The sequence below is a fragment of the Taudactylus pleione genome, unplaced genomic scaffold (genome assembly GCF_031769625.1).
Source record: "Taudactylus pleione unplaced genomic scaffold, aTauple2 ptg000018l, whole genome shotgun sequence".
In the NCBI taxonomy this organism is placed as follows: Eukaryota; Metazoa; Chordata; class Amphibia; order Anura; family Myobatrachidae; genus Taudactylus; species Taudactylus pleione.
In genome coordinates, this window is record NW_028284420.1 from 4156909 (window position 1) to 4178453 (window position 21545).

Consider the following 21545-nt stretch of genomic DNA (forward strand, 5'->3'; position numbering starts at 1 on the left):
GCGCACAGAGCCAGCTGCGGGGGAGAGTTCGAAATATCTCTCCTGCCCCTGGAGCCTCCATAGACAAACAGTAGTTTACACCATCTGAGGATGGTGTAAACTACCGGTGCTAAATTCCAAAAAGCTTAGCTTTTTTGGAGTTTAGTACATAGGGGTCAGATTGCAGTCCCCATGGATATTAATGGGGACTGCAATCTGAAGTGCTAATTAGCACTTTGCCGGAGATTTATGTGAAATCTCCTGCATTGTGCTATTAGTACATAGCAACAATGTATACAATTATGCAGAAACAGCAGTTTATGCATAATTATATGTAAAAACCAGCTTGATACATATGCCCGTAAGAACAGGATACATAGAACCTGTGTTAATGAGGGAAATACCGTATAATGGCCCTCATTCAGAGCCGTTCGCTATTTGCGTTCGTTCGTTCAAAAACAAGGGGTGGCTATTCAAATGATCCGTTCGCACATTGCAGTCTGTTCACACCTCTAAGTCTGAACGAGCGAGCAAAGCATACGCTCGTTTATTTGTTAAAAACGCCCCCTGGCCGCTCGCACCATACGTCATGTCCGCTATTTATTAGATTAATCGAGTCCATCGAACAGGATATGAACTGCTCGCTATTCTTGTGGTTGGTTTTTTCAACCGCTATTTTGCGAGCAGTTCTGAGTTAAAAAAAACCAACTGACGTGGTCAATGACGCTGCTATATTAATTATGCACACCCATAAAACGCCCGTTTTGACCTTTAAGCACGCCTGCGTTCTGATCTCCACTCCCCGTTTTCAAGCACCTTCCCCTGTTACCACCCACATACGCCTCATTCTGTCACTCAAAATAGCAGGCACTCGCTATATTGCGTACAAACGATTTTCAGCCACACTGACTGGTTCGCGCATGCGTACTAAAAACCGTACGCATGCGCAGATGTGCGAACATCGCTCGTAACGAGCGTACTGCCGCTAGCGAGTGGCTCTGAATGAGGGCCATTATCTCCTTTCTTTATTAATGATAATTAACACTAATTGTAGCTCTCATTGTTATGTCAGTCCAATGGTGAATGATAGTTAAATCTTGCAATACTATTTCAAACACAAGAGAATTATAATAGAATTATTTATGATATACTGTATTTGCAGTGGTGGAACTCCCGGAGACAATGGAGTAATTTGCCGCCGGGCTCCAGCCCTTAAGGGGGCACCTGGCTCCATTGTCCCCCGGGCCGTTCCAGGCACTGCTATGGAGATGGAGCGCCGCTGATCGGCGCTCCACCTCCAACGGTGTTAATACGGGGGGTGCGGTCGCATCCCCTATTTGCCGGGTGCCCGCTGATTGTGTTACCAGCGGGCACCCGGCTCCGTCTTTCCCCCCGCCGGTAGCCGGAGGAACGGAGCTCACTCCTGAGCTCCGCTTCCGGGTCCCGCAATGCACTATGGGAGTGACGTCATTTCAGGTAAGTATTGTTTTGGGGTTTTTTTTGTATGTGTGTACGCTCGTGGGGGGGGCTCACTACAGGGGGCATTATTGGCGGCTCACTATAGGGGGCATTACTGGGGGGCTCACTACAGAGGGCATTACAGGGGGCTTACTACTGGGGGCTTTCTACAGGGGGCATTACTGGGGGCACTACAGGGAGTTTACTACTGGGGGCTTACTACAGGGGCCCTTACTACTGGGGCACTGCAAAGGGGGACCACTACTGGAGGTACTGCATAGGGGGACCATTACTGGGGGGCACTACATAGGTGGCACTGCATAGGGGGACCTCTACAGAGGGCACTGCACAGGGGGACCACTACTGGGGGAACTGCATAGGGGGGCGGCAGCTGGGGCTGGCATAGGTGCTGGGGGGGGTGGTACATTTTAATTTGGGGGGGCACCAACATTTATCTTGCCTCCGGGCACCTGGGATGAAGTTACGCCACTGTGTATTTGTTTTATATATTGCAGACTGATCAGCAATTTGTCTCCACTTAGTAGTCTCCATCTATCTTAAAATGTCCAAAGGAAATGTCTGTGTATGCTAACTGCACAACATATCCTGCCCTAAGCAATATGGTGGAATTGTAAGGCTTTTTTTGTGAAAGGCTACTTTATGGGGCATATGTATCAAGCTGCAGTTGCTGCATAATTTATGTATTGATCCTATGTACTAATAGCACAATGCAGGAGATTTCACAGAAATCTCAGGCAAAGTGCTAAGTAGCACTGCAGATCGCAGTCCCCATTATTATCAATGGGAACTACAATCTGACCCCTATGTACTAAACTCCAAAGAGTTCTTCAGATGGTGTAAAGTAAACTACTATTTGTCTATGGAGTCTCCAAGGTAAGGAGAGAGAGATCTTTCGTTCTCTCCCCAGCAGCCCCATGAAGCTGGCGCTATGCGCATGCGCAGTGTCAGCTTCCCCCGGGGAAGTCTTTCACTTCTGTGAAAGACTTCTCCTAAATGCCGGGGATATACAGTAACTCGCAGGGACAGCGGTTACCGCAACCGCTACTCCTGAAAGTTCCCGATAGTACATAGACGGGATATTTTTATTAAAAATGAAAATATCCCCGCAAGTTGTACCGTTAATAATTGCTGCAGTTCCGCGATTGTTAATACATAGACCTCTTTATCTGAATAGAGTACAGGGGATTAAGAACAACAATATTACAAATACAGTAGTGTTATTGAAGCTCTCAGAGCACAACTGAAATCGATGCCAAGGACAAATTAACATTACAGAATTATTGTATGAGAACCGATGATTATATGCAGACAACAAATCTTTTAACATGTGAGTATGGTCTTTCACTTCTTTATTCATAGATGAGGGTTTTATAATTCACACTTTTAAATAACATACTAATAAAAGTTATATTTTATTTGATTTTATTTTGAACTATGTGCCCCTGTAGAATACTGGGATGTCTTTCTTTAAACATTGGGGTCTATGTACTAATAACCCGGAACAACCACAATTATTATATATTCATATCGCATCGGAAATTTTCATTTTTAATTAAAATATCCCTGCTATGTAGAAAGGGGAACCGCTGTCCCTGCGAGTTATATCCCTGGCATAATGTAGAAGTCTTTAACTTTTGTGAAAGACTTCTGCTGTGGAAGCTGACACTGTACGTGCGCACAGTATCAGCTTCCGGAGCCGACCATAGGCTGCGAGAGAGAGATTGAAAGATCCGTCTCCTGCACCAGAAAACCACCATTGGCATACAGCAGATGGTGTAAACTACTGGTGCCAAACTCCGAAAAGCTTTGCTTTTTGGAGTTTGGTACATAGGGGTCAGATCGTAGTCCCAATTGATAATGCTTATTAGCAGTCTCCCAGAGGTGTCTGTGAAATCTCCTGCATTTTGCTATTAGTACATAGTTACAATACATACATTTATGCAGAAACTGCAGTTTCTACTTAATTTTATGCGAAAAAAAAAAAACAACAGCTTGATACATAGACCCCTTTGTGTGGAATAGTTAAAACTATTCTTAGAAGCACCTACTTACATAAATTGACATTTCATTTACAATTTGAATAGGGAACGATACTTAATTATTATACAAACAGAATTATTCTAGACCAGGGGTTTTCAATCGATGGTATTTGGGCTCGAGTACCACCTATGCAGCCTTTCAACCGCTTATGACCCCAGACCAGTCCCCGCGGCATGCAACATGGCATTATTGCTGCTGTGGGTGCGACACCTGGTGATAAGCTGGTGCTGCTGTGGTCTGACATAGAAGAGCCAAGCTGCCAAGTGTACCACAGACATGGAGACGGGAACACACAAAAATAGTAAGTTTACTACTGGGTTGGAGGGCTGAACAAACGAATGGGCATATAGGATGCATTCAGCACATACAAATGAAGGCGGGCTGGAGAGCATTCAGCACATACTGATGAGGGGGGTGGTGGAGGACTGAACAATGAATGGGCATAAAGAGACCACTAAGCACATACAAATGAGGGGGGTAAGGGGAAACCACTTAGCACAGTGGTTCTTAAACTCGGTCCTCATGACCCCACACAGTTCACGTTTTCCAGGTCATCCAGAAGGTTTACAGGTGTATTCACTACTCACTAACATTTTAAAAGATCCACAGGTGGGGCTAATTAATGCACTTGTGATTCTGTGAGGAAACCTAAAAAACATGCACTGTTTGGGGTCCTGAGGATTGAGTTTGAGAACCTATGACTTAGCACATACAAATGAGGGTGTTAACAACTTAACACATACATATGAGGGAGCGAGAGAACTCGGCACATACAAATGAGGGAGGAGAGCACTCGGCACATACAGATGAGGGTGGGAGGACTCAGCACATACAGATGAGGGAGGAGAGCACTCGGCACATACAGATGAGGGAGGGAGGAGTCAGCACATACAGATGAGGGAGGGAGGACTCAGCACACACAGATGAGGGAGGAGAGCACTCGGCACATACAGATGAGGGAGGGAGGAGTCAGCACACACAGATGAGGGAGGGAGGAGTCAGCACATACAGATGAGGGAGGAGAGCACTCGGCACACACAGATGAGGGAGGGAGGACTCAACACATACAGATGAGGGAGCGAGAGAACTCGGCACATACAGATGAGGGAGGGAGGACTCAGCATATTCAGATGAGGGAGGAGAGCACTCGGCACATACAGATGAGGGAGGGAGGAGTTAGCACATACAGATGAGGGAGGGAGGACTCGGCACATACAGATGAGGGTGGGAGGACTCAGCACATACAGATGAGGGAGGAGAGCACTCGGCACATACAGATGAGGGAGTGAGGACTCAGCATATACAGATGAGGGAGGAGAGCACTCGGCACATACAGATGAGGGTGGGAGGACTCAGCACATACAGATGAGGGAGGGAGGAGTCAGCACATACAGATGTGGGAGGGAGGAGTCATCACACACAGATGAGGGAGGGAGGACACAACACATACAGATGAGGGAGGAGAGCACTCGGCACATACAGATAAGGGAGGGGAAGACAGCACTCTGTGTATACAGATGAGTGAGAGGTGGAGAGCACTCAGCTCATACAGATGAGGGAGAGGAGAATATAACAAATTAAATACAATACAAATGACTCAGAAATTTAGCACTAAACACTACATACAGTAAGACCCTATATGTCACAAGCTTTGACAACTATTCTACAATGTAAAATTTGTTAAAGTGCTATAGGTGGAACTTGTTTTGTAAACCAGAACTGTTTTTCCATTTAACAGTCGATAACCTTGATACTGCATGCGAATTGCACAGTTGTGTTAAAGATAGATCATAAAAGCTGTAAAATGATCAGTCTACTAATTCTATGGAGATTGAGGAGATAACCTTAAGGTACGTACACACTAGACGATATGCTCCCTGAGCGATATCGTCTAGTGTGTCCCCGGCAGGCTGTGCTCAATGTCGTTCATGACATTGAGCACAGCCGCTGAACGATATCATTAGCGATATCGTTCAGCGCCGGGCTCTCTCACCCATTCCCTGACATGCAGCAACCTGACGAGGTCGTCAGGTTGGCCTGCATGTCAGCCCGCGGGAACGCGCGTCGTCGTCATCGTTCATCTTTTTTGTGTTAAAAATGGACGATAAAGTGGACGACTGAACGATAACGATATCGTTATCATTCAGTCGTCCACTTTAATCGCCCAGTGTGTACGCACCATTAATCTACTACTTCACAGGATATAAAAAACCTATGCAAGAAAGCTGGGCATCCACTATATAATTTTCTGTCAGATATCTGTCCAATCTGGCTGGTTGGAATGAAAACCTGGTAGTGTATGGGAGCAAATGACAAATGTCCATTTGCTCACAAACACTGGAAAATAGCAAAAAATTGTTGTTCAGACAAATTGGTTAAAACACACAAATGTAACCAATTTGAACAATTTTTTTTTCCTTTTTTCAGTGTTTAAAACCATATGATCGACTGTCATTTACTCCCATATATTACCAGGTTTTTTTATTCCAACCAGACAGATTGGACAGATATCTGACAGAAAATTGTATAGTGGATGCCCAGCTTTAAAGCTGTTGGTTCTAAAAAACATAAAAGTTGTCAGAAAATATGACAAATAATATATAACATTTGGGTTCAGTGTGATAGAAGAAGGGAGTGGCACACAATCTCAGTGCATTATTTGCTTTGAGGTTTTGTCAAACCAATGCAGGAAAGCCGCATTAAGACACCTTCTCAGTACGAAGCTCCCGGCTTTAGAGAACACGTCACCAGAATTCTTAGTTAGAAAAATGTCAGAGATTAAAGAAAGTAAAAAGGCAATAGCATATTTACTGGAACTACAACAAAAGCAATTGAGGTATCTTTTTTGGTGAAGAGTAAAGGCGCGTATCCACTTGCTGATATAAATGGACGATTGAATGATTACAACATCGTTATCGTTCATTAATCGTGCAGTGGATTTGCCGGCAACAACCAGCGGTGCGTGCTCCCGCTGGTTGTTTGAAGGTATCTTTTGTCGTCCCTACATGCTGGTCATTTCGCACAAGATCGTAGGTATACTGTACAGTGGATATGCGTTGATCGATCAACGACCATCGATAAACCACTCCCCTGACACTCCCAAACCTCCATATTGTAATTATCCCTGCTGGAGCTGGACGCTGCAAGTGTCGGGGACCATGCGGATCTACACTTTTCAAAAAGGTAAGTACAAAACCACGGACCACCAATGTTATTACTATTAGTATGTCCTACTAATGGGATAATACTGGGGGCACTTTAGGGGCACTGCATAAGGGGCAAAACTGCTGGCACTGTATAAGAGGCACTGCATAAGGGGCACACCTGCTGGCACTGCATAAGAGGCACACCTGGCACTGTATAAGAGGCACTCCTGGGGGCACTGCATAAGGGGCACAACTGCTGGCACTGCATAAGAGGCACACCTGGGGACACTGAATAAGGGGCACAACTGCTGGCACTGCATAAGGGGCACTCCTGGGGCCACTGCATAAGGGGCACAACTGCTGGCACTGCATAAGAAGCACTCCTGGGGCACTGCATAAGGGGCACAACTGCTGGCACTGCATAAGTGGCACTCCTGATGGCACTGCATAAGAGGCACAACTGGGGGCAGTACTGCTGGTATTTTTGTTATGTTTGTTTTAAATAAATGTCTTGGTTTTTTTTGCAGACATGGCTGCTACTCAAAACAGAGAATTTTGGACAGGATTCATCGATTTGTACTAGGCCAATGAGTGTCTCTGGATGGTGACGAGTAAGGAATACTCAAACAGTGAATTAAAGAATCAGGCACTGAATAAACTTGTATTATACAGTCGATACTGAAAGAGTGAGGTTGACTGGGTGAAGGCGAAGATACAGAATTTGATTACAGTGTTCTTGAAGGAGCATAAGAAGTATCTGAGCAGGTGCAGTCCAGAAGCCCAAGTTGTGGTACTATGACCTGCTCACCTTTGTTCTTGAGAAAGAACCAAAAAGATGGTCGCTGTGCTCGCTGGAGCCAGAGGTGGTAGAGGACCTCGGAGAGGATTTGGAGAGTCAGGATCAGGTAAGCAATTAAACAATTCTAAACATTTCATATTAGTTTCGTTGGAGTTGTTTTACTTTAAAAATGTTACTACTGACTCTGTGTCCCACTTTTGACAGTTTTCAGTTTTTTATTGTCTTCTAAGCCACTGTATGGTAAGTATACATTTTTTTTATTGAAATAAATGTTTTACATTTGTTTTTTACATCTTTCCAAGGTCGAAGTTTTGGACGTGGATCCTGATCATCAAAGCCTACAGAGGTCTTGGAGTCTGAAATTGAGAGGCTGTCTGCGCAAGCACCCGTCAAGAAGCGGAGGGCGGTTTCCAAAACACCAGCCTCTGGACCATAAAGGAGTGACAAATTTTTGAAACACGTGGAGGTGGTTTTACAGAAGCCCAGAGTGCAAACCAGGTTTTTGGCATGCATGAGGGCCACAAAATGGACAGCATGGGTCCAGCTTCATTTCAAACACTTAGTATGTAATACTTGCTCATCAAGGAAATTTGCATGAGCATAGTAATGTATAGTAATGTAAAATCATGTAATATTGTGCAACCCACCCCATTATCCTCTGGTAATCTCCCCATGCCACCTCATTGACCGGCGCATCCCCCTATGCCAATTCCTCCTCCGTCACATCCCCTCACCAAACACCATCTCCCTTTACCAGCACATCCAGGAGTGGTGTGCACTCAGCAGGTTAATTTTATAATTTGTGAACTTTTATTTATCGGTTTTTCAGTGTTTTATGAATTTGTCACTCCTTTTTGTTTTTTTTCTCAAGATTGACTTTGAGTATGTACATAGGACCTGATTCAGACCCTCTCGCAAGCGGCCGCTCGCTGGTACGGGGCCGATGTTATGCATTTGCGCATGCATCGCAGTGCGCGTGCGCAAACTAGTTTGAGCGATCGGGAAGCCCTCGCTCGCCCAGCAAAGACAGCCCAGTGGAATGAGTGACAGGAAAGGCCGTTTGTGGGTAACAGGGGCAGGGCAGTAGTAATGGGGGAGTGGAGTTGTGTACGCAGGCGTGCCTGAGTGTTTCAACGCCGTTTCAGAGGCGTGCATAATTAACAGGCAGCGTCATAGTATCACCTGGCTGGTTTTTCCACTGAAATGCTCGCAGTGCTTGCGGTAGGGCAAAGGCAACCGCAAGCGCTGCGGTCCGATGGATCCCAATGTACCGATGGTTGTATATACTTCCTGGAGATGACATGCGCTAGCGGGCAGCTAAAGACAGGCTGGTGGGTGTCTATAAACACAAAGTGATCGCTCGCCAAGGCATAGTGGGCGTGTTTATGCCTTGCCATGCGATCTCCTGCCTTGACGTCACTTAGCTGAATTTGCATACATTGGGAGCGAGCGCCCGTATCTAGCGAACGAGTCTGAATCAGGTCCATAGTGCTATGACTATGGCAAATGGACTTCATTTGCACTTGTTTACTGAACGTTGTGACTTATGTATACTTCTTGTGCTCTTAACATGAATACTGTTTCAAACTTCGATTTCTTTGCCTTTACCTTGGTTATGTTAGCATCACTGTAAATGGTCTCGACTGTATATTACAATTTATTTCAGTGCATGATTCTTTGTATTTGGGTAGTCCTTACTAATTATGCGGCACTCATTCGTCTGGTAAAAAATCAATGAATCCTGTCCAGGAAAGTCTCATTTATACTATAATTATTTTTTTATGTTTTAAAAATCTTGTGTTGTGTTGTTATTGACATTATTTATTATATTTATAAATGGTACTGTTTTAAAGTCGTATAAGGGGAAAGGGGGTTGTGCTAGTGTTTTACGTGATCATAGATCTAGATGGTTTTAGATGGTTATTTTTAAATATTACAAATGTAATAAATTCTGGTATAAATAGTAGACTCTTATAATCATAACTCCTGAGGTTCATTTTGTGTGTTAAGAATCCTAAACAGTAAGTACCCATCATGTGGAGTTTACAAAGGTGTTGTTGCGGCCGGCAAGTGGCGTATATTATGGCTAGTGTCAGTAAATTTTTATAGTGTTAACTAATAACATAACATTTTTTTAAAAAAACTTTTTTTTCAAGATCAATGCAATAATATTTATTCAGGTTACAAAGTAATGTGTAAAATATTTTTAAATGCAATTTCCTTGCCAAGGAACTGCATTGACGCCTCTGAAAAAGGACATGTACTCATTCCTTACTTCCTCTGCCCGTCCTGAGTACACTGGGAAAAGGTGTAGACAGATCTCCACATTTGACTGTCCTCTATGTGGTCATGGGATGAAGCTAGAGTCCTTTGCTGTGTAGATTTCCTGCGAAGCATGCTATGAAGAGCATAGCAGGCCATCACTATCCAGTCAATTTTATCCACCCTTAAATTGGATCAGAGTATAGAAAATCCGGAATCTACTACTCATTATTCCAAAGGCGTTTTCCACTGTACGTCTAGCCTTGGACAGTCAATAATTGAAAAATTAGTTAAACCCCTTTGTGGAAAGGGCTTCATCACATGTTCGTGTGAAGCAAATGCCTCATCCGCAAAAAATACAAGATTCAGATTGTGTTTGCCCTGGTGGCCGGTGGTAAGTGCAGGTTTCCGGATATCAATCTTTCAAAAAACACAATGTTCATGAAAGATCCACCGTCAGAGGCCCGTCCATTTTTGCCCACATCTAAATATAGAAACTCATAGTTCGCATTTACTATGGCCATCATGACTATACTAAAAATAGCCCTTGTAGTTAAAATATAAGGAACCACTGTGGGGTGGTGGTATAATGCGAACATGTTTCACGTCGACTGCCCCTCCACAATTCGGGAAATTCCATTTTGCCTTGAATTCTTCAGCAACAGTTTGCCATTCTTCAATGGAAGATGGAAACTATAAAAAAAATAAAATAATACACAAGATATGGTATATTATCAACAACAAAAATGCCTATCAGCATCAACAAATATACATTTATTGGGCATATACTATTTGAAAACATTAATATTTATAATAATTTTATATTTCTTATGCGGTTTACATTGGGGCCAAACATCAGATATCATAAGTACAGCAAGGAAAATGTACTTAAGAGGCGTACAGTGGGGTGCAGCAGTGTCTATCATAAGGACAGCAAGCAAAATATACTTAAGGGGCGTATAGTGGGGTACTGCAGCGTATAACATAAGGACAGCACAGAAAATGAACTTAAGGGGCGTACAGTGGGGTGCAGCAGCGTCTATCACAAGGACAGCTAGCAAAATATACTTAAGGAGCGTACAGTGGGGTACTGCAGCGTATAACATAAGGACTGCTAACAAAATATACTTAAGGGGTGTACAGTTAGCATATAACACTTAAGAGGTGTACAGTGAGGTGCAGTAGCATCTATCATAAGGAGAGCAAGCAAAATGTGTTTAAGGGGCATACAGTGGAGTGCAGCAGCGTCTATCATGAGGACAATTAGCATATAACACTTAAGGGGCGTACAGTGGGGTGCAGTAGCGTATATAATTACAAATTTTGCAGACACTGTCAATTACCTTAAAATACTGAGGCTTCAGGACAGTAAATATGACTCAACATGTCTCTGGAATGATGCGTCTCAAAGTTTGAGCGGAAATGAGGCTGCCAAACTTCAGGACAGCTAGGGATCTGCCAGTTGCAAGGTACCTCAGGGTTGCGATGAGCCTCTCCTCAGCAGTTATTGCCCTCCGCAACTTAGTATCCTGCCTCTGGATGTAGGGAGTCACCAGACTCAGCAACACCCAAAAGGTGACATCATCCATATGTAGAAAATTGCGAAAGTCATCCGGGTTGTTCTCTCTGATTTCGGCAAGAAGTGGCATGTGCCCTCTGCAGCAGCCACTCCTTGGTTCAGCACGAGTGAACTCTTTTCCTCTTCTCGCACTTCTCCCTATCAGCCAACAGCACGACTCCAGCACACAATAGCAAAAAGAATCCATGATAAGCAAAAATAAACAGTTTGTTTAAAGACAAGCCAAAAACAAACCACAGCAAATTAGCAATGCAACAGCGTTCAGTAGGTATAAACCTAACCAAACTAGCCATAGAGCATAAATGCAAAGAATAAAATGGCCGCCACCTATTTATTCCCTCATGAAAGCCCCGCCCACCCATCAATAAACATCAGCCCAGTATACACCCCTCAAGAAACATCTGTCACAGAATTTGCATGATAAAATATCGCTTACAAATCGACGATCGTACAGGCTGTACAATAATATGTATATGGAAATGTCAAGGGAAAATCGTTTAACATTATTGTACAGGGAGCATATCGTGTAGTAGATATGCGCCTTTAGTCTTACTAGCTGCAAAAGATATGGTGAATTGTATGTTAGACGAACAAGTGGATGCCAGATGTACTTAACATAGTACTTAATGAAGCAATCATAGTGGTCAATTTTATTAAGTCAAGAGCTCTGAACTTTGGGCTCTTATTTATTTATTACCAGTTATTTATATAGCGCACACATATTCCGCAGCGCTTTACATAGAATATTTGACCATTCACATCAATCCCTGCCCCAGTGGAGCTTACAATCTATATTCCCTATCACATGTGCACACACATACACAATAGGGTTAATTTGTGTTGCGAGCCAATTAACCTACCAGTATATTTTTGGAGTGTGGGAGGAAACCGGAGTACCCGGAGGAAATCCATGCAAGCACAGGGAGAATATACAAACTCCGCACAGGTAGGGCCATGGTGGGAATTGAACCCATGACCTCAGTGCTGTGAGGCAGTAACGCTAACCATTACACCGTCTGTGCTGTAAGTTCTGAAATGGGCAGTGACATCATCAAAGGACTTATGTATACCAAGGTAAGATGGTTGTCCAAAGGTAAAATATTGAATCTGCTTGTTGAGCTCCAGAAGTTCAAATCTCTCTCATGGAAACTGACTTTGAACTTCAGAATTTATTTTACAATAAGCTTTGGTTTTGCATAATTAGCTTATTTAGCTGATATATTCAATCATCTAAATGTCTTAAATTTCAGTTTGCAAGGACTAACGAACACAGCATTTGCTGTAAATGACAAAATGAAGGTGACAATGAAAAGCACAATTTGAAAAAATTATATAAATATATATATTTTAGTCTCTCAAATGTGGAATGCATTGTTGTTGAAAATGTAATTTGAAATTCACCTTCAACTTCTCGATGCTATAAAATGCCAACAATGCTTGTTGAAAGCTTTCAAAAATATTTAAATGAAGATTATTCTGCACAGTTATGGATAAACCTTTGTTATTGCAATAAACTAGTGATTTATTAAACAAGCCTCATGTGTTCCTATTAGAGAGCAGACCTATTGATCTATATTAAAACATATTGTGGTCATATTATATATTTCTCAAAACCTGGCGCAGTAATCAATATACATTAGTTATGGATAAGAGACCCTCTTTCAGAATCACTTCCCGGGAGTCTCTCACTTCAAAAGAATGATGATGCATTAATTGAACTTTCCTGTGATGGAAGTCTACAAATAAAATTGTAAAAAGTTAGATTGTGTGAACTGAGGAAAAACACTGAATACACCTCCACAAAAGGTTTTTAATGCAATTTACAATAATTAAAGGTGCCCATCCACTAGACGATTAAGTTTAGCGATTGAACAATAGTTTGCAAAATTGTCTAAAACGACCAGCGATGCGCATGCCCGCTGGTCGTTTAGAAATCTATAATCGTGTAAACATGCTGGTCAACCTGACGATAAAGTCAGGTTGAGCATGTTTGCAGATGATTGATGAGCCTGCACTGAACGACTGCTCGTTCAGTGCAGGCTCATCACAGACTGACAAACGACAGCACGATTACAATGTCGCAGTCGTTTTCATGTCTGCTAGTGGATGGGCACCTTTACCTATGTGAAACTGTCTTCTCTGCTATGTTGTCAATCAAAAACAAATTCCAAACAAAATTAGACGGGAGTCGGTACTTCAACTGAAATGTAATACAATTGAACCTGACCTACAAACTCTGGTTTAAGTCTTCAGGCCAAACATTCACATACAGGGCCGAATTCAATTAGCCGCGAAAAACGGAATGAATTTGCCTTATTCGCCTGTTTTCCGCGATGTTTTCTACATGCATGTCCCCGCTTTTCGCTCTACTCAATTGTAAAACAGGCGAAAACGCAGATAGGTGAATGTTTTACAAAGCGAAATTAGCGAAAAGGACATTTTTTTAGGGAATCAGTCTGTACCCCATAAAAAGCTTCAGTGACCCTGGGAATCAATATAGAATAGTAGTAGTAGCCCTAATAAAAAGTATTTAGTGAACAATTTTGCTGGGCTGTTATATGCATATGTGGAAAAATTATAGAAAGCAATGTTTTTTTAGAAAAAAAAAACAGTACCATAGTTAAATTTGGGGTACATGAAAGTGGGTACTAGGATATTTTGATGTCTCTAAAATGAAGATTTAAAAACGTAAAAATACACCTGCTGCAGCCTCCTGCAATCTCAAAAACACCTGTCTCTTCCATATAGCACCCCAAAATACCAGGCCCCCCACTTTCTACCCATTTTCCAACACTTTTTATATTTTCGCCCCAAAATTGACATGTCATTTTTAGGGTACTTCAAAAAAAAAAAAAAAAGAAAAAAAAAAAAAAAAAGGTTTTTTTTACAGTTTTGTTTACTGATTATAGTCATTAGGGGGGGGGGGGGGGGGTGCCCAAAGGGTTCTGGATCAAGTCCCCAGTTTTTCAACCCAAAATAGCAATTTTGCACTTCCAATACACCTGCTTATTTGTGGAGAAACTCTTGCCTATTTTTCCATGTAAAGTTTTCGCTTAATGACCCTGAATTGTATACGGAGAAAAGTAGAAAACAGGCGAAAAACGCAAATCGCTGAAAACTTTCTCCAAACTGCACTTTTCGCGGCTAATTGAATCCAAAGATATTAGCTTGTACATGGATACCTTCTGCAAAGTGGTACTTGAACTAATCAGTTATTTGGTACTCTCAAAAAAAAAAAAAAAAAAAAAAGAAGATGATTGAGAACCCGTTCTAGTCATTAATAGTCCTGTGTGGAATCCAAACCTCTCGTTTTTTTATGGGTAGAGTAGAAACAAAAATGTAGCTCAAACAAGATCTACCATTTTATAAACTAGACAACTATACCAAATTAAATAATGGACCACTTTTTTTTTTTTTTTTTTTTAATCTGACACAAGATCTGGGCTTTAGATCCATCTGTGGAAAAACTTGTTTTTTTTGTATACGGCTTCAGTTATTGCCTGGTGATCACTGGGCAATAACTAAAACCAGGGGGAACAAAGTTTGAAAGATGAAATTACCCTTTTTCAAGACAGAGGGCCTGATTCAGAGCCGGACGCTCTGACAGAGCGCCCGCTCTGAATCAGGGCCGGGCTTTTTTTATTTTTTTGGCATAGCTGTGGGTAACCACCGCAGCTATTGCAAGCGGCCATGATGATGGTCAAGACCAACGCGACTATCGGGTTTACGACGAGACCCTTGTGGTAGGGTTTCGTGGCCGCAAGCCCCAGAGAGATTTCGGCTCTAACAGAGCCAGAATCTCTCCACTGACATCACTCGTGATGTCAGTGTGGCCGCCCCCAAACGGCAGGTGTTCTCATGGGTACACCTCCGTTTGGGCAGCCACTCCAACGGCTTGCCCACCAAAGGGGGCAAGCTGCCACTCAACATCGACAGCTCACCCCCTTTGGTGCGAGACCTGGAGTGACTGATTGCCCGTTGCTAGACGGGTCTCGTACATGCGTACGACGGAGCCGGCTCCATTGTGCGCATGCTCTGTGGGCCAACATCGACCCGGTTGCGAGCGCTCAGCGCTTGCGACCAGGTCTGAATCAGGCCCAGAGTGCCCCCACGTGTGTGGGCCAGTTTGGGAGAAATTGGGCCCTTCCACCATCTATGGAAAACCATTTTTTTTTCCCTGCAGTGCTGGGTGATATTGGGAGCAAATTACGAAGCCTTGGATGGAGATAAAGTGGACAAAGATAAAATACCAGCCAATCAACTCCTGACATTTTTCAAACACAGCCTGTGACATGGCAGTTGGGAGCTGATTGGCTGGTACTTTCTCTCCATCCACGGCTTAGTTAATAGACCCCACTGCCTGATGATCACCAGACAATAGTTGCTAAGAGGGCCACATAATTTTAAAGAGGGGATTCCCCTTTTTCATATATGGGCAACCACACATTTACAGGTACTAGAGATCACTACACAATATATATTAGTGAGCCACATTTTGAATGTTGGGACTCACTGCTTTCAAATATGGGTGCTCTCAGTTGCAGCTGTCACTATGGGGGTGATCTATATATGGATAACGTACGTTTTCCACAGTGTGGGGTAACCTTCCCTGTGATCATAAGTGATTACCAGACAGTAAGTAATAAGGGGCCCCTAACAATTGAAAGAGGGGATAATCCTCTTTCTATAATGGGTGCCCCTTATACCACCGAAGTCCTGTGTCTGACACGGGATTTGCAATACTGTTCCAAACGGGTCAGACCCCTTTATCACCGAATCAGCGCCATTTACATTGCACACGGGTGCAGTGCTGGAACATGGAGATGAGCTCTCCTAGCGCCATATCTTTTGCCTGTGCTGTAAACAGAACCTAGGTTGGACGACCCGGGTTACGTTTCCACTGCAGCTCACCAGGGTCCTTCCCGTGTAAAACCCTGCTAGGTACCCAGAAAGAATTCCTGGTTGACTGGACCCAGGTGGAGCAGTTTCCATGGACAAAAATCCCAGGTTATTACACGTTTATGTGCAATAACACAGGATTTTTAAGCCAGTGGAAAAGAGGTTAGTTGTAGCCAGGTTGGGAGAGATCTTTCCCCATTTCTGAACATTATATTTCTGTAGCGCGGGGGGGGGGGGGGGGGGGGTGTTAACATCTGGTGATCAGTGTGGTAACCAGATTTTAGCCTATATGTAGGTAAACCATTTGAAAGAGGGGACTCCTCTCTTTCAAACAAGGGTACTTCCATCTATATATTATGTTTTGTGAGATATAGTGACTTCTCTCCTCAGTTTTATTTTGAAACATTGCAGCCGGTGAGCTAGCAGGAGATAGCATGAGGACACACCCCACTTGTCCTTCGCAGTGTTTTAAGTATGCAAACATGCCAGTCAAGTATTTTTTAGGATGTAGTTAAATTGCCATCGGTATGCCAGCTGCCGAAATCCCAGCTCCGGAATTCCGTCATGAGGTGAGCTGCCGATGCTGGGATCCCGACAGCCAGCATACCGATGGAAAGTACAGCGCCCTAGCTGTTAGACGGGGGGGGGGGTAGGTACCACGGGGGTGGGGGGGGGTAGCTTTAGGCTGCGGGAGGAGGGGAGAGGTTAGGCTACTGACAGGGGGTGTTAGGCACTAAGGGGGGAGGGTTAGGGTGCGGGGTAGGGGGTGTTAGGGTGCAGAATAGGAGGGTTAGGGTGCGAAGGAGGGAGGTTTATGGTACTTGCATGTTCAGTCGGGATTCTCAGCATCGGGATGCAGCTGTCAGTTTTTTGACAGCCGGGCTCCCATCCCCAACCCATTTTTTTAATAGATTATGCAAGTTTGCTCCACTTAACTTGTATAAGAAATGGTGCAGTTAACTTTTTAATGCAAGGACACTTATTGAACGTTTAAAAGGAAGAGAGGTTAAACCAAGATAAAAACAAAGCAGATACCAATTATTTCAATACAGAATTTTTAATAGAGTATTTCAAACAAATTACAACATGGTTAGAAAACAAACAAAACTAAAAGAAACTAAATTTCGGTCCAATTGTACATCACATATTTCACACTTGTTTTTCTTCATTTTTTTTTATTTTTTACAAGAAAAAAAAAAAAAAGTTTTAACTTTTAAAGCTCCAATGTTCTTTATGCATGAGGATATGTAATCTGTCTCATTTACAGACTGAAGTATATATAGTTATTTAAAATCAGCAAGAGCTACATCCCAGTCCCCACAAAATAAACAGGTCTAAAGATTTTAGATGCAGCTTAAATAAAAATTCCTATTTTAAACAGTGTGTTGTAAAGCCCATAAAGCCACACGCGCAATACAGTTAACTGACTCCCAGCAAAATCAACAAAAAGGTGGGTTTTTAGGAGACATGATTATAATTTGAGAGAACTGGGTTAAGAGTCAAAATGCTGGTGATTAACCCTACTCCAAGGGTAGAAAGAAATGCATAAAGATAGTATACGAACCCTCAAGAATCTGGAGGAATAAGATTTTATTATTGAAATAATTTTTCCCTGATCAAATATATTTGACAGATTTTTATTTTAACTAAACCATTGATATTTCAATACTAAAGTGTACTGCCATAGATTTGTAAAATTATATATTTAAGGAATCCACCTACATTCGTAATACATCCAGCTGATGCAATATACAATGTCCTTGCAACCTGGGTATTTTGTACAGCTGCGCCAGTGTCCACAACTCCAGTAGGTGGACTTGCCTAGTACAAGTGTCTTTTACCAGTTTTAACCTATTCATTTTTAAGGTCTTCAAACCAGATAGCTTACTTCCCTTCCATCTGTCTACCCGTTGCCTCCCTCTGCTCCTTCTTTCTTGTATAACCAAACATTGGTCTTTCAAATAATTAAGACAAACAGGGCTATAATGATTGGGTGAGCATAAGTTTGAAATGCATAAATTAGAACAATACTACTGTACAAACTTCCTTCGAAGTAAGGAATACCATATTTCAGATACCCCTTACCCCCAAAAAATAAAAAAAAACCAGCAAGGAGTGGGAGCAGACATCTCAGGAGCCTCTATGAGCCAGGTGGACGATGTTATGTGCACGTCAGTATGAAGTGAACAAGTTCCAAATTAGAAATTGTCAATCGACAGAAAAGGGTACATGTAATGCCTGCTTGGTGTGTGTATGCAGTCTGGGAACAGTGTGAGGTATTTAGAAAGAAAAATAAAAATTAATGAAATTACGCAGTGTATGCAATTTCAAAATTCACTCTTTTATAAAAGGTACCTGGAATAGTTTTGTGGAACATGCATTCTCCTCTGCCCTATAATAACCCTTCATGCCCCTTTTACAGATGTACCTTGTGATAACACCTATCATTATCTAGAAATTAGCCCAGTGTGCATAAACAATTGAGGGAACAACGTTTGTATAGCTGGTAAGATATAGCAGAGTCACACCACAGCACTAGGTCAATACATGCTATGAAATCCCCTATAGTTCAAGAGGAACAAAACACAAAGGCCCCTGTTAACTAACAATTCGAATACAAAAATTTTACGTTAAAATTTCCTATTGTATTAACATGCTGGCATCTTATTGTGATAACTACCATGGTTTCATAGCCATAAGAAATCTAGCTCCATTTGTTTTCATATAATAACCTCTAATTGTAACTGCTGTACTTTATGAAAAGCTTTTCCCAGGAAGAAACATGTTGTTAAACTGGACCAGTTATTTGGGAGATTAGGCAAGAATACACAGTGCACACAGCACAAAATCCCCTGTTTCCTACACTCAGACATTTCATTTTCTCTCCCCCAAGCAGGTGGGAGTAGTGGGGAATTGTGCACTGTGATACAAGTAGAAAAAGATTCTATTTAATTTTAAGTCACATTAAGAAACCTTATATACTAGCAGTAATTCCCCATTATGGGAAAAGTTTGTCTAGCAAATTAACGCATTACCAACTTCCTTTATAATTTTGATGTAGAAGAAAGAGCCTACACTGCTGCATACTAGTACACAGTATTTTCTCTGACACAAATGTCAGATTAGCCAGAGGGTGGAAAGAGGGGTAAAGCTGTGCACAGACTGTTTAATTTGTGGTAGTGTTTTGTTCAGAGGGTATTAATACTGCTAAGCATGTATAAGGCACAGTGTGAGATCACTGCTCCCACTCGAACAGGCGTGCAGACACACACATACATACACACACAACACTAATGTGTGTGGAAATGACATTCCCGCCTGGGAGGCTGCAGACGCGCTGACCAGCTCTGATGCCAAGAAGCTGAACGAGATGGGAGTTGGGTGGAAGTGGGGCAGAGGGAGGATGGTATTCACTCAGGGAAGGATCACTTTTGATTTTTCAGCTGATTGGACAGCCAGTCTAAGCCCTCATATAGACCGTCCCCGCTGGTTGCACAGGTTGCCTGGATGTACCAGTTTCTCTGACGTAGGGAATGCAGACCCAATTTGTCTGTGATTTCTGCCGCATTCATTGCATTGGGAAGGTCCTAGGGAAACAATAAATCAAAGATTTGAGAAAAATTAATTATAATACAGATATAGATCTATATCTGCATTAGCGATCATAACACTCAAATAAGCAACAAGGCGTATGCAACCAAGTGTTAGGTGCCCTAGTGGGGAGTAAGGAGTAGATGAAAGTAGAAGTAAAAAGAAGCACAAGAAGGTAGAGGGCCCTGCTCGTGAGAGCTTACATTCTAATGGGGAGGGGCAGGCAAACAGGAGTGACACTGGTGGGGTGGATAGGGAGGAAGGAGCATGTAGCAGCAGGTTAGGATGAGAGCTAGGCGGCTTTGATGAAGTAGTGGGTCTTGAGAGCCCGTTTGAAGATTTGTAGGAGTCTGATGGGAAGAGGGAGAGAGTTCCAGGGATAGGGAGCAGCAAAGGCAAAATCTTGGGAGGCAGGAGTGGGAGGAATTACTACAATATAGTTAGGAGCCATCAGAATTTTATTGACCCTTGGCATGAAATTTCATTATTACTATTTATCTATATAGTAACACTACATAGAAAGGTCAACTGAGAAAGTGTGAAGAATGTTTGGTCCATAGATGCCTATGATGAAATTACATTTATTGGATTAAACACTTCAGGTGATTAGAATGTTAACTGGCGGATCCTCATCAGACATTCTGATGGTCTTTACTACAAACAGAAAAATACAGATCCTGCCCTTATGATATGAATGGATTAATGAGGAAAATTAAACATAATCTGGCCACATGTTCATTCACTTCTCTGTTATTGAAATATGGGACAGTGAGTGTTGCAGTGATTAAGAACTTCCAAATTTAAAACCTCCATGCTTGAAAGTAAAGCTGGGCACGCACTAGTTACCGGTCAGGCCAACATATCGTCCACATCAGCCAGTGTGTACCCACTATGCGCGACCATGCTCACTCGTCATCCATCAAAGTCATTCCATTGGCCTGCATGTAGGGCCGATGGAACGACCTAGATGCCGACAGCATAGTGGATGAACTGGTGCCCAACATAATGGTGTGTACTGACTGCCCGATATATCGTGTGGTCGGGTGTCGCATCGCTGGGTACACGCATTAGCAAGTGTGTACCCAGCTAAAGAGTTTATCAAAATATAAAAGCTGGTATATTACTGAATATCATATCTTACCCATCTAAAAAGCCTCCGTTTCCATTGAGAACGTTAGAAGCAGTCCTTATAAACAGGTAAGTGATTACTACTACTATATTGGTCTTGGATTTTACACCTAAAGATGTGGGTTATCAAACACACTGAATTAACCTTTTTATTTTTCTAATATATACACATCTTTAACTTTTTACTAATTGCTTATCTTAGCCAGTCATGCGCTATAGAAATTTATATATACAGGTTGAGTCTCCCATATCCAAATATTCCGAAATACGGAATATTCCGAAATACAGAATATTTTCAGCATGACTGAGATAATGAAACCTTTGATTTTTGATGGTTTAATGTACATAAACTTTGTCTGAGGCACAAATTATTAAAAAGATTGTATAAAATAACCTTCAGGCTGTGTGTATAAGGTGTATATGAAACATAAATGAATTTCATGTATGTACACAAACTTTTTTTGATGCACAAAATTATAAAAAATATTGTCTAAAATGACCTGCAGGCTGTGTGTATAAGGTGTATATAACACAAATGCATTCTGTGTGTATATTTGGGTCCCATTTCCAAGACATTTCATTATAATATGCAATTTTCCAAATACGGAATATTCCGATATCCAAAATACCCCTGGTCCCAAGC

The 21545-nt window shown here is 42.3% G+C and overlaps 1 protein-coding gene across 1 annotated transcript in view; it reads right to left on the reverse strand.

Annotated features, from left to right (window-relative positions):
- Positions 1-17248: 17248 nt before the first annotated feature.
- Positions 17249-21545, reverse strand: part of LOC148540616 (ADP-ribosylation factor 1-like) — a 38613-nt gene continuing 34316 nt past the window's right edge. The window contains exon 5 of the mRNA XM_088442431.1: positions 17249-19770. Within this exon, the coding sequence (XP_088298557.1) occupies positions 19609-19770 (162 nt within the window). The 3' untranslated portion in view covers positions 17249-19608. The remainder of the gene's footprint in view (positions 19771-21545) is intronic.